Genomic DNA, 14,249 nt, shown 5'->3' with positions numbered 1-14,249 from the left:
GCATATTTCTCCCTTGTAGTAATAATCAACGACATGAGGTATGGATGTATTATGATCGCAACTTGACATTGATTGGAAGATGAAAAATATGATAGTTCATCACACATAAGCTGAGCATATAATGGGCACGCTCACAGTGTGAAATCAACTAATATGGTTTGGGGAAGGCTCATGACCCATTTCCTATATTTCATTACTTTGAATTTGGAAATTTGTACAAATTGGGAGGAATGATCTAGTTTGGTGCCTTCCCTATGCATCATTATAATTATTAGAAAAAAATGGAAGATTATCAATGCAATTTTTGGCATGGTATGAGTCGAGGTTATGCAAGAGCATCAAACTCAGGCACCATGACTGGGTGTCGGTCTCTTCTAGGTCAAAAAAGTTGAGTTTAATTTTATTTGTCTTTATGTTGGTTGACATAATAGTAGATAAGATTTTTTTATTCTATTTTAATTTCCAACTTAGTTAAGGGTAGTTGATCAGTTAAGGTTATTTTTTTGTCTGTTGTTAAAAAGTTAGGGATTAATGATTGCCCTATTATTTTAAAAGTGAAAAGACAAATGTATCTTAAGGGAAATCTTGTCATAAGATAGAGTGAATGACTAGTAACCAAGTAACTGTAAAAGTTTGTAGCTGAAAAGCAACAGTATAGTTTCATTAACTGGAGTTGGAAACACATAAATGTAATAGGACAAATCATGTAAAGGGTTCAGTTCAATATCTCTCGCACTCAAATAAAAATAACAACAGAGAAATCAAAGTTTTGTCCATCTGTATGTCTACTGTAATTTATGTTTTCTGTTTAATGATTATTTGAGCATACAACTAACCATATATAGATTCTTGAAAATAAATTCTTCTTTATGTTTCTGGAGAGAAAGAACCAGTTCACATAGCGAGGCCAAAGAGCAAACACAGTATGAGGGTTTGTAATTCGTTTGAAGCAAACAACGAAAATAGAACAAGAGTGGTACAACCAGGGTTTAGTACAGGCCAAACACCTACAGGCCGAGTGAGAGTTTCCACAAATACATTTCAATTGACAGCCATATAAAATTGCTAGCATAGTTACAGGGTTCGTGTAGAGCTATACATTATATCTCAAGCAAGATAAAGGCGCATAACAACAGTTCTGGCTACGAATTCAGAGTAAACAAATAGCGAACGAAATTTAGGTAAAACAAACTTAATATTATTACATCTCCCTGAAGAAATTCCTTCCAAAAATTTCAAAGTCCAGTGTATTATAATTACATGATAGAATTGTAAAAACAAAGCCGTGAACACTCAAACCATGAGCTATAAACCCTAGGCGAGGGTTTGAACCACAATATTCATACACATCATAGATACATAGACCCTAGAATGACAAAACCCTAGGTGAGGATTTAGAACGAATTTCCAGTTACAAACAAAAGGTTGCAGTCAAGACATAGTGGAAGCCCAGAATTCCAGAGCCGTCAAGCATCACTCACAGTGAGCCATTCAACAAGCAATGGGGTGACAAACCCATCCAAGTCAAAAACGGAGTTAAAGACCCAAAACGAAGACTAAAAGAAGTCCAAAGAGGTAGAGCCTACCAGACAAAACCAAGACGTGTATGGCTAAACCCTCCAACAGAAAATCCTTAACACCTGCACATCCATGATACGCAAAGTGTTAGCAGATACAGTGCAACAGAAGTAGAAGTATAGAGCTGGAAAGGAAAAACCAAACCATTGAAATTGCGAACAGTTACCTAAGAGTTTGCAGTGAGACCAGAGATAGGCATCCCACCAACAGCGCAGACTGACTGTAGAGATCAAGGAGCAATCTAGGTCAGGAACCGTGGAAGGAGACTCATAAGTTGAAATAGAGAAAGAGAAATTACCTGTGTGTTAAGCCTGAGATGGAAGAAATCCATCGAACCGAACTTGGAAACAAGCAAACATTGAGTTTCCAACCAGAATGAGCAATATCATTCCGTGAGTTAACATACGACGGCCTGTAGAACCCACGGCAAAAAGAAATCGAAACACAACAGAGGTCTTACCCAGGCAACCACAGGACGAGCGACAACTGTCAACGAAACAAGGATTAAATATTAACACATTCATGGTAAAGAGCAACCAGAGGCATGCCCGGGACTTGCAGAGCTGCCCACCAAGACCTTGTAGAGCACTGTGGAGTAAACCCTCGACAGGCAACAAAAAATGACCGAAAAGACCAACGAACAAAGGGAACAAGCATAGAGTTGAGCGGGAAATGCAAACTCCAAGGCAAGTACCTTTCATTATTGCTTAATTGAATGCCACATAAACCAAAACCAAAAATATACAAATTGCATTTCATCCACGTGTAGTCACTACCATATGATTGAATCAACCAAATAAACATTACAAAATCATTCCCATACGATAGTTTATAAAAGTGTTGGGCTGGTCCCATCATGAGGGTAAATTATCTTCACCCTTCATATTTAAGGAAGTACTCATTAGATGGAATATTGGAATAAAATCGGGGAATTTATTGTATGTGGATAATATGCAACTATTTTTTATCGATACTTTGTGGGAGGCTAACAAACTGCATCCTTGCAATAGATAAATTCAACATCTCATGGTATTTTTTTATTATGCATCATCTTGATAATTTCATGTCGTAGTGTTCCATATACATGGTCCAAACATAGGAAATTTCGATGATAGGATATGAAATGAAAATACTTGTGGCTCTAATCCATATTAATAACATCCATTAGCATGGAATGTAAAGGAACAAAGTAGGGAATGGTAATGTACAATTCCAATTTGTTTTCAAAGTTGGAGTGGGGTCACTAGAGGACCTAAGTGTTTTTGAATAGATGCAAACAAGTTCCAACAATAAGTGTTATTTCCTACAACTTAGGTTATGTTTGTGATTAGGAAATAACTTTATTAATACTATACTTAATATAATAGTCTCCATATTCTTTCCCCATTTGGATTGGACACGATATGTGTGGTAAACTTTTGTGTTTGGAAACACCATATCTCTAGTTTTATACTAAAAAATTTCAAGAAAATGTCATATTCAAGGGTGTGGGTATCCAATTACCTTCAAAATGGCTATATGGAGGGAAGTCGAGAGAAAATCTTGGAGAAATTATATCAACTGTAAATGAATATTTTTGAGACTTTAGGTATATCAGTAATGTCACTTCAACTATAAATATTCTTTTAGACCTGAATATCCTTATCCACGTGATAGGGGATGAACTAGAAAACATGTGCCAAATATTAGAATTGATGAAAACAACATTTAGTTAGAGGCAATCTAATACTACCTCCTACAATAATTCTATCAATCTTTCTCAAATATCTATACCATACCATAATGCATCAAATCATGTTTTCAATATAAAAAAATCTTTTGATGGGACTCATTCTCAGCTTCTATTGGTTAGTTCTACTCAAAATGCAGTAAAATTTTGGTTTTTTTTTTTTTTTTAATGAAGTATTTACTACTACAAATTATAAGATTGTAATAGATGTAAATTGACTATAATGACATAACAAATGACATAATGACATAACAAAAGATTTTTGTGACAATTATCCATTTTGTTTTTTAATTCAAGTGCAAACGTATGGCTCAAAGTGAGATTTTAAATGGATATGCATTTTAGTTGTGTGTATATATATAGACACACATCTTATGGGTCAAAGTGAAATTTTAAATAGATATACATTTTACTTATATATATATATATATATATATATAATATATATATATATATATATATATATATATATATATATATATAATATATATAGATATATATAAAATTAATTAATTTTAATTTTTAACTATTATATGTTAACTTTAGAGTGAGTAGTGAATAAATTACATATCTTTCTCACATTAAAAAATGGAAAACAATTATAAATGAAATTAGAAATTCTTTTAGTATTTTATATCTCTAAATAATGTTAACTTAAAATTAAGATCAAAATTCTAATGATAAATTATATTAAATTTATTTATTTTTATTTTTTATTATAAGTAATTTGTTTTTTATAACTAAAATATTGTAGAATTCTTCTCAACAAATAAATATAACATTTTTTTTACAACAAAATATTAAATATCAAATTTATTACCCAATTTTAAATTTTATTAAAAAACTAATGAAATTAATTAGGTTGGTAAATATTATTTATAATTAGAATTTATTGATGATGATGATGATGATGATGATGATTGTTAACGTCCACTGAGACCAAATAATGATCTATCGGACCTAAAAAGACGAATTATTTATTTTGATTTATGATTTTATTCCGATGCTCAAAAAGCTTGGAGAGAAGCCTCCCGAGTTCACTATAATTTTGGCATTGTAAAAGGCTAGAAAGGTCAGTATTATAACAAAGGTTGTGAAATTGAGATCTAATGTGGTTGTATGCAGGGCACTCTAAGAGGAAGTGGTTTTCATCCTCGATGCTCTTATTCTCACAGATATGGCAGATCCTTTCCATCCAAGGCGTTTTAGGAACTACCCAGCGGCCAGTCTCACTATGGAGCTCATGAGAATTCGTTCTAATCTTTGCTATATTAATTTTCTTTTTTGAGCTAGTTAGAATAGAGAGATACTTTTGATCCTCAAGGGTGGGGTTGATGACCTTCTTATAATAACTTAATTTTCTTTTAGACGCTAAATCTTTCTCACACCACAATTTTTCTTTGAACTTAGAAGTAACAATATCTTTAATGTTATTTATGTTTTGCAAAGCATCATTCTCATTGATCTTCCAATAGTTTAACCAGGCCCTTGTGTCCTTATGCCATCCTCGGTTAAGCCTCAGGTGATTTTGGCTGGAAATTAAAGCTAGCTTAGGAAGTCTATGATTGTCTATGTTATTGAGCTTGTGCTTGTATATCAGAAACCTGAGCATAGCTAGGCTCTCAATAGAGGAAAGACCTGCTTCTATAAGGAGAATAGGGTAGGGTGTATTACTTTTAATTTTCAGGTTATAAGTTATAAAACGCTTCTGGATTTGCTCAATCTTCCTCCATGATTCTCTGGAGATGCTGCAGCCCCAAACTTCACAGCCATATAAGATAACCGGAGTGACTAAGGTTTCAAAGAGGAACTTCTTTTATCCCACATTACGAGGTTTGTTGTTTTACAATTATTTTCAAGACCAAAATAAGCTTTCCATCCCCCATTGATCCTTTTCTCAATGCTATGGTTCCAGTTGAGCTTGTGATGGATATCAATTCCTAGGTACTTGTAAGAATACACTTCCTCCAAGTTATTATTGTCATACGTAAAATTAGCGCAAGTGTCCTTTTTAGATTTGATAATCATAACTTTTGTTTTGTCTGTGTTAACAGTCATACCCATGGTAGAGCAGAAATCCTTAAGAAGCTTGAGTTGCTTATCAAGATCAGAAGGGCACCTTGCCAGAAGAACAATATCGTCAGCATAGAGAAGAAGGATAATGACTATCCCAGCTAAGATTGTGCCACCACATCCTGCTTCTTCTAAATAACCTTCGAGCTTATCGATGTAAATGCCAAATAGAGTAGGGGAGAGGGGGCAACCTTGTTTAACTCCGATGTTACACTTAATATCTTTTGACCACCCCTCATTGTTCTTTAGCTTGGCAATTACATTCTCGTATAGCCTTATAGCAGCAGCTCTTAACTCAAGAGGAACCTTTAGCTCTTCTAACCTATTCCAAAGGTTGTGTCTAGGAACCGTATCGAAAGCCTTTCTAAAGTCTACAAAGCAGCAGAATAAATTGGATTTATCATTACGACATTCCTCCGCAATGATCCTTAGCGTAACAAGGTGGTCTGTCGTTGAGTGAAGCCTTCTGAAACCTGCTTGGCCTTTAGCCCGCTTATCTTCACTTTCAAGCCATATGCTTAACTTTTTTTCCAGAATACTACCGTATAATTTGGCTAAGAGAGGGCTGATCATAATTGTTCGATAATTAGAGGGGTTATTTGTATCTCCACTTTTAAAAATAGGGATAATGAGGCTCTCAGTCCAAGGTGTAGGGAACCCTTGCTTAACAGCTTGATTGAAGAGCTTGTGGATGTGGGGGATGAGGACAGGGCCTCCAATTTTTAAGATTTCTGCCTGGTAACCTTCAATGTCCTTAGCTTTCCCATTCGCGAGGCGATTAACCCCAAACTTAATGTCTTCTAAAGAGAAGACTTCTTTTGTTGTGAGCAGGGTTTCCAAATTATCCGTGACATTAGGAGATTCATAAAGCTTTTTAAGATAAGAATTCCAATCGTGAAGAGCAATTTTATTATTATCCTTAGTCTTCCTAGTCAGAATCTGCCTCCAAAATTTTTTAGGAGCTACCTTAGAGAGGTGTAAGAGATTCTCCTGTCTTTGACGAATGTACTGTCTCTTTTTCCTTTTAATTAGGGCTTTGTATATTCTTATCTTGTCCATTTTAAGAGAATCATCAACAGCTTCCTTGATTGCTCTCCTCGCATTCTTACAATCTTTGTCATACCAAGGATTGGTTTTGCTATTTCTTTTATTATTTGAGACTTCAATTGAGAACTTTTTAATAGAATATGAGAGGGTTGTAGTAAAATTATGATATAGGTCTTCTATGTTATCTATACTAGATAAAGGAGGCAAGTTAGTTTTTAATTCATTTAGAAAGAGGTCCTTTTTATTTTTATCAAATATTAAGTTCTTTGGGTTGTAAGTATTATTTTCTATGGGAACTCTATGCATGACAAAATTGAGGGTTATAAGTAAAGGCCTATGATCGGAGTCAGGCTCGTGGTCCTTTAAGATGTCAAAGTTTATCATTTCGTTGTATAAAGGAGATCGGAAATAACGTAGTCTACTACGCTGCTACCAAGTCCATGGATGCAGGTCATCTTGCTGGAATTGGGCCACTTTTTAGACCGTTGCAAATTATGAGATCCTGAGCACTACAGAGCTTGACGAGCTCTGACCCAAACAAATTTTCTCCGAGGTCTTCAGAGCTCCTTTTGTACCTACTAGCCAGGGTAGGGTCTTCGTCTAACCAAAGAGGATTAGGGTTGGAACGATTGCTTAAAACAATAGCTTGGTTACTTGAAGTTCGGGCATTGAAGTCACCTATTAAAAGGATATTACCATCATTCCTTAGGCTAGAAATATCGTTCTCTAAACTATTGTAAGGGTTAGTTTTATCTAGATTCTTCTTCTTATAGAAGTTAGAATTAATGGGGGGAAATAACATATTGCTATGTAGGACTTTTTATTATTAATGTCTCTGATCTCTATCCAACTAAATTGGTTGTAAGGGTCGTTTTTATAAAGCCTAACATAAGGGGAGATGTTCTTCTTAATGTAGCAAGCTATTCCCCCAATGCCTCTACGGGAGGATCGCTTGTCCCATGTAGACCATAGCGTAAAGCCATCTATGTTAGGGACCTTAGATTCTTCGTGCTCCCAAGTTTCAACAAGCAAAATAATATCAACATCATTTGAGATCCAACTTAGCTTGGGGCCTTTGTTCCATGGGAAGCCCCGACAGTTCCAAGAAAGGATCCGGAGCATGTTGAATTGCTATTGATTACTATCTTTTTGGTTTTTGTCTCGAATAAAGGCTTTTCTATTTCTGATTATTGCCCATTTTCCTTCCTTTCTAGCTTCTTTTACCTTTTGAACCTCCTTTCTTAATTCTGCTTGATCTTCTGGAATGAGATCTTCATTTATGAATATTCCCGTTCCTTTTAGACTTGAGGTTTTACTAAGTATGTTGCGCTTATGATCAGTAGAGCTCACCCTTACGCGGATTAATCTTCCTTTATTCTCGGTTAATTTCCCCAACCTTGTTGCTTCTGTGAGACATGTTGTTTCAATTTGTAATCTATTATGTAATTCTGTCTGGACTAAGGCTAAAGTATCCTCATCTTCTTCCTCTTTTAAACCGAAGATTATAAGGTTTAAGGTCCTTTTGTTCCGTTCGTGGTCTAATTCTATTAATTTTTTCATTTCGTCTTTAATTGGTTTAATATCTAACTTATCTACTATACTATTTACGGTGAGGCGGCTATTAACTTTTTCTTGTAATTCTTTAATCATGTCTTTCATTTTAAGACCCTCTAAGGTATCAGCGTCTCCTTTCTGGGATGGTTGGTTAGTATCTTGGTTTTGGTTTTCTATAACCTGCAATCTAGTCTCTATTGCCTCCATTTTATTCTCCAGTAGTTCTATTTTATTTTCTATTTGTTTCTGGATAGTGTTTTCAAGAGATGCAAATTTGTTTTCCAGCACGGTTTCCAACTCTTTTTGTAACTTGGCTTCTCTTTCTTCTCTGCGTTTCTCTAAAGACTCTATATACTCATAGAGGCCTTGTAGAGTAACTGTGCTAGGTCTGCCCTTGGTAATCTTTGGTAACTGTGGTGAAGTATTCATACTTGACATTATATGAGCAAATATGTATTAAAAAGAAAAAGATAAGGAATGTGTGCACCTGATATCCGAACCTGATGTAAGAGCCAAGATCTCCAAGCTTTGGATTGCGAGCTTTAAAAACCAAGAGACTGCTTTATATATCCGGAGACGAGATGATTATATATCTTCCGAGCCGAGACTGTTCATATATCACCGAAACTGTTTATATATATGATTGTTCATATATCACCGAAGCAGCCAACTTTAAAATCCGGAGAGCGAGACTGTATTTTATATATCACGCGAGAGTTTATATATGCCCGTCTCAGAAACTCGTGTGAAGAGAATTTATATGCGAGCACTCTAAGCGGAACCGAGTTCACCAAAAAATTTATATATGCGCGCCTCAGAAATGGACAGTCTCGCTGCACTTTCGGGATGATCAACCCTGTACAAACCGGTTTATATATGCGCGCCTCAGAAACAATTAAGTCAATGTCTTATCTATATGCGAGCACTCTAAGCGGAACCGAGTTCACCAAAAAATTTATATATCACGCGAGAGTTTATATATGCGCGCCTCAGAAACCCTCAGAAATGGACAGTCTCGCTGCACTTTCGGGATGATCAACCCTGTACAAACCGGTTTATATATGCGCGCCTCAGAAACAATTAAGTCAATGTCTTATTTATATGCGAGCACTCTAAGCGAAACCGAGTTCTCCAAAAAATTTTATATATCACGCGAGAGTTTATATATGCGCGCCTCAGAAACCCTCAGAAATGGACAGTCTCGCTGCACTTTCGGGATGATCAACCCTGTACAAACCGGTTTATATTGAACATAAAATATAGAGATATATTTCCTTATACATTATTAAAAATATTTTAACAATTTTGCTATATTCCTTCCCATTTATTCATTTCTCAGTAAATTGGTTTAATATAATTTCTAGATATTTTATAATATTCATTTTCATATTATAAATATTAGATATATTTTTTTTAATTTAAAATATTAATTAGGTTTATTTATTTAAAAATAGGGTTTTTAGAATTTTAATTTAAATATAAAATATTAGTAGGGGATAATAAATTAATCTTCAAAGAATAATTTAGAATATTCATATATTAATACACAAGGCGAAGATTCACATTTATTTATGGAGTAATTATGCTTTTGTATTTCCCTTTTAATTAATTTGTTTAACTAAAAAAATGCCCTACAAAAAATCATTTGAGTTGAGTTATGGCTTTTTAGACATGGGCTATTGATAAGCCTTGGTGATTATATTGTAATAAAATCTATTTATAAATTAAAAATCCCCTTGCCACAATGAGAGTAAATCTCCGTCATTAAGAATCTTGTTCAATTTCCTTTTCAATATTTATATATCTAACTTATCTATAATTTTTTTAAATAATTAATAAAAGTAATAATAATTTTAACCCAAGATAGCAATTTAAATAGTTTTATATATTTTTAAAATCTTAGTAAGAATTTGTTGAACCACGTGGCTCATTCTACAACCTAGTGTGAAGGGGATGTGTAAATATGTCAACGGTCAATTTGGAGTTCACAGGTATCTCTTTTGAAATAAAAACAAAATATTCTCTAAATAAAAAGACAATATAAGCTACAACCAACCTTGATCAACTCACATTAAAATAGGTTTTTGGTTATCGATATGTTTTTAAATATATGTTAATATTGATTCATACTAAAATATTTTATTGATATCTCACATTGTATATTTATTATATACAACATTAACCTTTTTTTCTATATATAAATATATTGGAAATTTTACCATTAACACTTTTTGGGTTCTAGATTGGAAGTTGCCTCTGGTATTTGAAACTTCATATATATCTATACAGAGGAAAAAAAATTGTTAAAAGAAAATATATTAATATTCTCTATAATAAAATATCCAATATGGGTTATAAATAAAATACTTAATATTAGCTAATATTGAAGTATGCTAAAAAAATATATATTAATAACAAAAAAATGTTTTAATGTAATGCACATGTAATGTAAAATATTTTATAAATTATTTTAAAAAATGATGTATATATCATATAAGGCTATTGAAAGAAATAAGTTTTATGGTTAAAAATTTGAAGTGGTTTTGGTATTTTAAATTTTAAGGTTTTTATAGTATATGCTTTTTTTTTGGTCAAAATCCAACAAGAGTGTATTGGACATACATTTGCTTGACTTATAAGATTTAGTTATGTAATTTCTATAGCATTCAGAAAGACAATTTAAACAATGAGAAAATACACTATTTGTTGCACATTTAAAAAAGTTTGTACTAGAAAAAATTTCACTCTTTTCCGCTCATGTTAGATTCATATTTAAAACAAATTATAAATAATATAGATATATACCAGTACTTATTAATCTATAATAAATATTAAAATACTTATTTTGTAAATTCATAAATTCAAAAAAAAAAAAAAAAACATTGAAATACATAAATAAATATTTTAATGCATATTATGAATGGGTGGCTACTGGTATCTAGGACCCATTTCATTTATACTATGTAACTTGATTCCAAAATTCTTTATAGAAAATAATACTGATTCATTTGTTGAATTGTATATTACATGCAGGTACTGCTGTGCTTGGTGTTATGCTCATCAGCACAATCTTTCTCACGCTCGTAATGCTTATGATATGGCAAACGAATCTGATTTTGGTTGCAATGTTTCTAGTTGTGATTGGATCAGTGGAGCTGATATACTACTCAGCAGCTCTTTATAAGTTTCCCCAAGGAGGATACCTACCCTTAGCTTTAGCAGCAGTTTTGTTATTTGTTATGTATGTGTGGCATTATGCGCACATAAGGAAATATGCTTATGACGTGGAGCACAAGGTGTCCGACGAAAGCATTCAGAGTTTATTCAGAGACTTGAATGTGAACAGAGTTCCCGGAGTTGGGCTTCTATTCTCGGAACTGTCACAGGGAGTTCCACCCATATTCTCTCATTTTGTCACAATTCTACCCACCATCCATTCCATCGTTGTATTTGTTTCTGTAAAGTATTTGCCCGTCAGCACCGTCCCAGTTGATGAACGTTTTCGATTTCGTCAAGTAAGTTTACGGGAATACAAAATGTATCGATGTGTTGCATTGTACGGTTACGGAGACATAAGGATTGGGAATGTGGAATTCGAAAACGAGTTATTAGATTCCTTGAGACAATTTATACTCGACCCCACCGAGTTGGAGCCGCAGCAGGAGGTTGATTTCTTAGAAAGAGCGAGAGAATCAGGTGTGGTATATTTGATGGGAGAGAGCCAGGTGACTGCGAGGAGGGGTTCCTCATTGTTTAAGAAATTTGTGGTTAACTATGCATATCTCATTCTGAAGAGGAACTGCAGGCAAGGAACGACTTCTCTCGATATTCCCAATAGAAGTATATTGCAAGTTACCATGAACTACGACATTTGATTTCAACCAAATGGAGTGTTTGAACCCCTTTAATATTTTAGTGAAGCTCAGCATGACTGTCTAGTATTGATTTTTACAAAATTTGGGACTGGAACCCCTTTAATATTTTAGTGAAGCTCAACATGACTGTGTAATATTAATTTATACCAAATTTAGGATTGGAACCCCTTTAATATTTGAGTGAAGATCAGCATGAATGTCTAAGAAGTGTGGGGGAATCACGGAACTGATTTCCAATCTCCAATTTCGTTTAAGTAAGTTATATCTATAATGTTATCCAACCCCTTTAATATTTTGAGTGAAGATCAGCATGAATGTCTAAGAAGCGTGGTGGACTCACGGAACTGATTTCCAATCTTCAATTTCGTTCAAGTTATATCTATAATGTTGGTATTACTACAACACAAAGTGCATTTTTAAGATAATAAATCTTTTGATTTAAAAAGTTGCTTTTCATTTTAGTTATTTTAGAGTAAAATTTAATATCAATTAAATTGTGTTAAATATAAAATTTAAGACAAAAATAGTTGGAAACAAAAATATTTTATGACAAAACAATATTTTAAGACAAAAGTTTATATTTAAGACAAAAAAGACAAAAACATTTATAGAGACATATATTTTAAGACAACTTTATATGAAGACAAAAACAGTTTAAGGCAAAACTTTATATTTAAGACAAAAATGGTTTCAGACAAAAATATTTTAAGACAATGGCCACTTAAGATGAAACCCATTTAAGACAATTAACAATTAAGACAAAAACATATCAATTTAAGAAAATACTATCTAACAACTACAAAATTGACTCTCGCAGTGGGCCCTATGTCCGCCAACTTGTAGGCTACTACTGTCTCGTGCATATACCAAGGTTGTTATTTCACTTTCCATTCACGTTATCTTATATAAATACAATGATTTGTTGGGCTCTTCGTTTTGTGGGGTTGGATGACTCTAAAGAAAGAGACAACCTTTCCTTGTAAGATTTCTTGGATATCAATTCCTCTTTTGTCCCTTCGATCTCTGCTGATGCGATTAGAGACAACTCGACCTTCATTGCATTCAGAACTACTACAAGGAGGGGGCTTTTACGGAAATATTTTAATATGAAAGAAATATTTTGTCTTAAATTTTTCAATACGAGGTGCTAGTAAAAAAGGTAAAGGTAAATGACTAGGCGTCCATCTTTACGTTATTGATGGCTTCTCCAAGAAGCATAGTGATGGAGGTTGACAACAATTGATGGGATTTAGGGCAATGGAGGCCAACAACAAAGGTGTGCTTCATGAGAGGAACAACAGAGGCACTTTTGATGAACGTGGATAGGTAGTAACATAGTTGGAATACTTTTCAGGGTCTCCATCGATTGTATTTTAATGTGTTTTTTTACTGTTTTATTTATTTTGAATGCTACTTCTATCTGTTGGTTGTTGTTATCAACACATTGTTGTGCTGGAACCCTTGACTGTCATTAGCCACATGGATTAGATTCACATAAAGGATTGTTGAAAAATGCAACAAGAAATTCTCAATTTGATTTTGCCTTGATTAAATTGAGAAAATTTGAATTTCCACATCAACAGACAACTTGGATGCAATTAAATTGTATGACATGGCTTGTGTCACCCAATTTACTCAGTAAATTTGAGTTGGAGGAGATAGAGTTCAGTTAAGCATGTGTGATTGCTAATTTTTAGCAATAAAAGTCAATTATCTCAAGTTGTTTTCAGTTAAACTAGTTCTAACAGTTGTAGGAAATAGTGGAAGGTTAGTTGTGTAGTGGGATTTTTGTCAAACTCGGTGATCATCTAGTTAACTGATCAATTAGCCAAAAATAACTAGTGCATGTAAAGAATACGAGTTCCCGAGTTGTGGTGGAGATTCCAAGTTAGTGGAACATCAGTTGTAGACTAGTCTTGGGTGTACAGGTGTTGCATGCAATCAGATGGTCAACCTTAGGAATTGCGCAATCCATTTTGGAAAAATTCGTAAATAATAGGTGCCTAATTTATCAAGGAATTGCGTAAGGAAATAGGGGCTCAAGAAGAGGCAGAAATTGACTAAGTTTGGGTTAGAGCTTCTTAGTGAGCAGAGAGATAGGTTATTCAATTGCAAGTTGTGCTCAGTTGAGAAATGCAATTGTAATACATCTATACTCATCATATTAATGCAGGAAGGCATTGGGGTTTTTAGCAGATTGCTTTCTTGTGGAAAAATATTGTGTGCATGTTTTTTTATTTCTTATTGTAGGTCTAAAATTTTTGTTCTAAATTGTGAATTAACTTATGAAGAGTAGTAGAGAAGGTTTGTGCCTTGTGATTTTGAAAACAATTCATGAGAAGTTGCAAATATATGCCATAATTTCAACATGGTATCATAGCAGGATTCACATT

The 14,249-nt window shown here is 33.7% G+C and overlaps 1 protein-coding gene across 1 annotated transcript in view; it reads left to right on the top strand.

Moving 5' to 3' along the window:
• The window catches only part of LOC149202687 (potassium transporter 5-like), a 128,436-nt gene extending 116,580 nt beyond the window's left edge, over positions 1-11,856 (top strand). Inside the window, exon 9 of the mRNA XM_089401670.1 lies at positions 11,015-11,856. Within this exon, the coding sequence (XP_089257796.1) occupies positions 11,015-11,856 (842 nt within the window). The remainder of the gene's footprint in view (positions 1-11,014) is intronic.
• Positions 11,857-14,249: the final 2,393 nt, after the last annotated feature.

Source organism: Pinus tabuliformis, chromosome 2_1 (genome assembly GCF_031772625.1).
Source record: "Pinus tabuliformis cultivar Carrire ecotype Pingquan chromosome 2_1, CPIR1, whole genome shotgun sequence".
NCBI lineage: Eukaryota > Viridiplantae > Streptophyta > Pinopsida > Pinales > Pinaceae > Pinus > Pinus tabuliformis.
The sequence above is the reverse complement of the archived record's forward strand: the minus strand, read 5'-3'. Positions and strand labels throughout refer to the sequence as shown.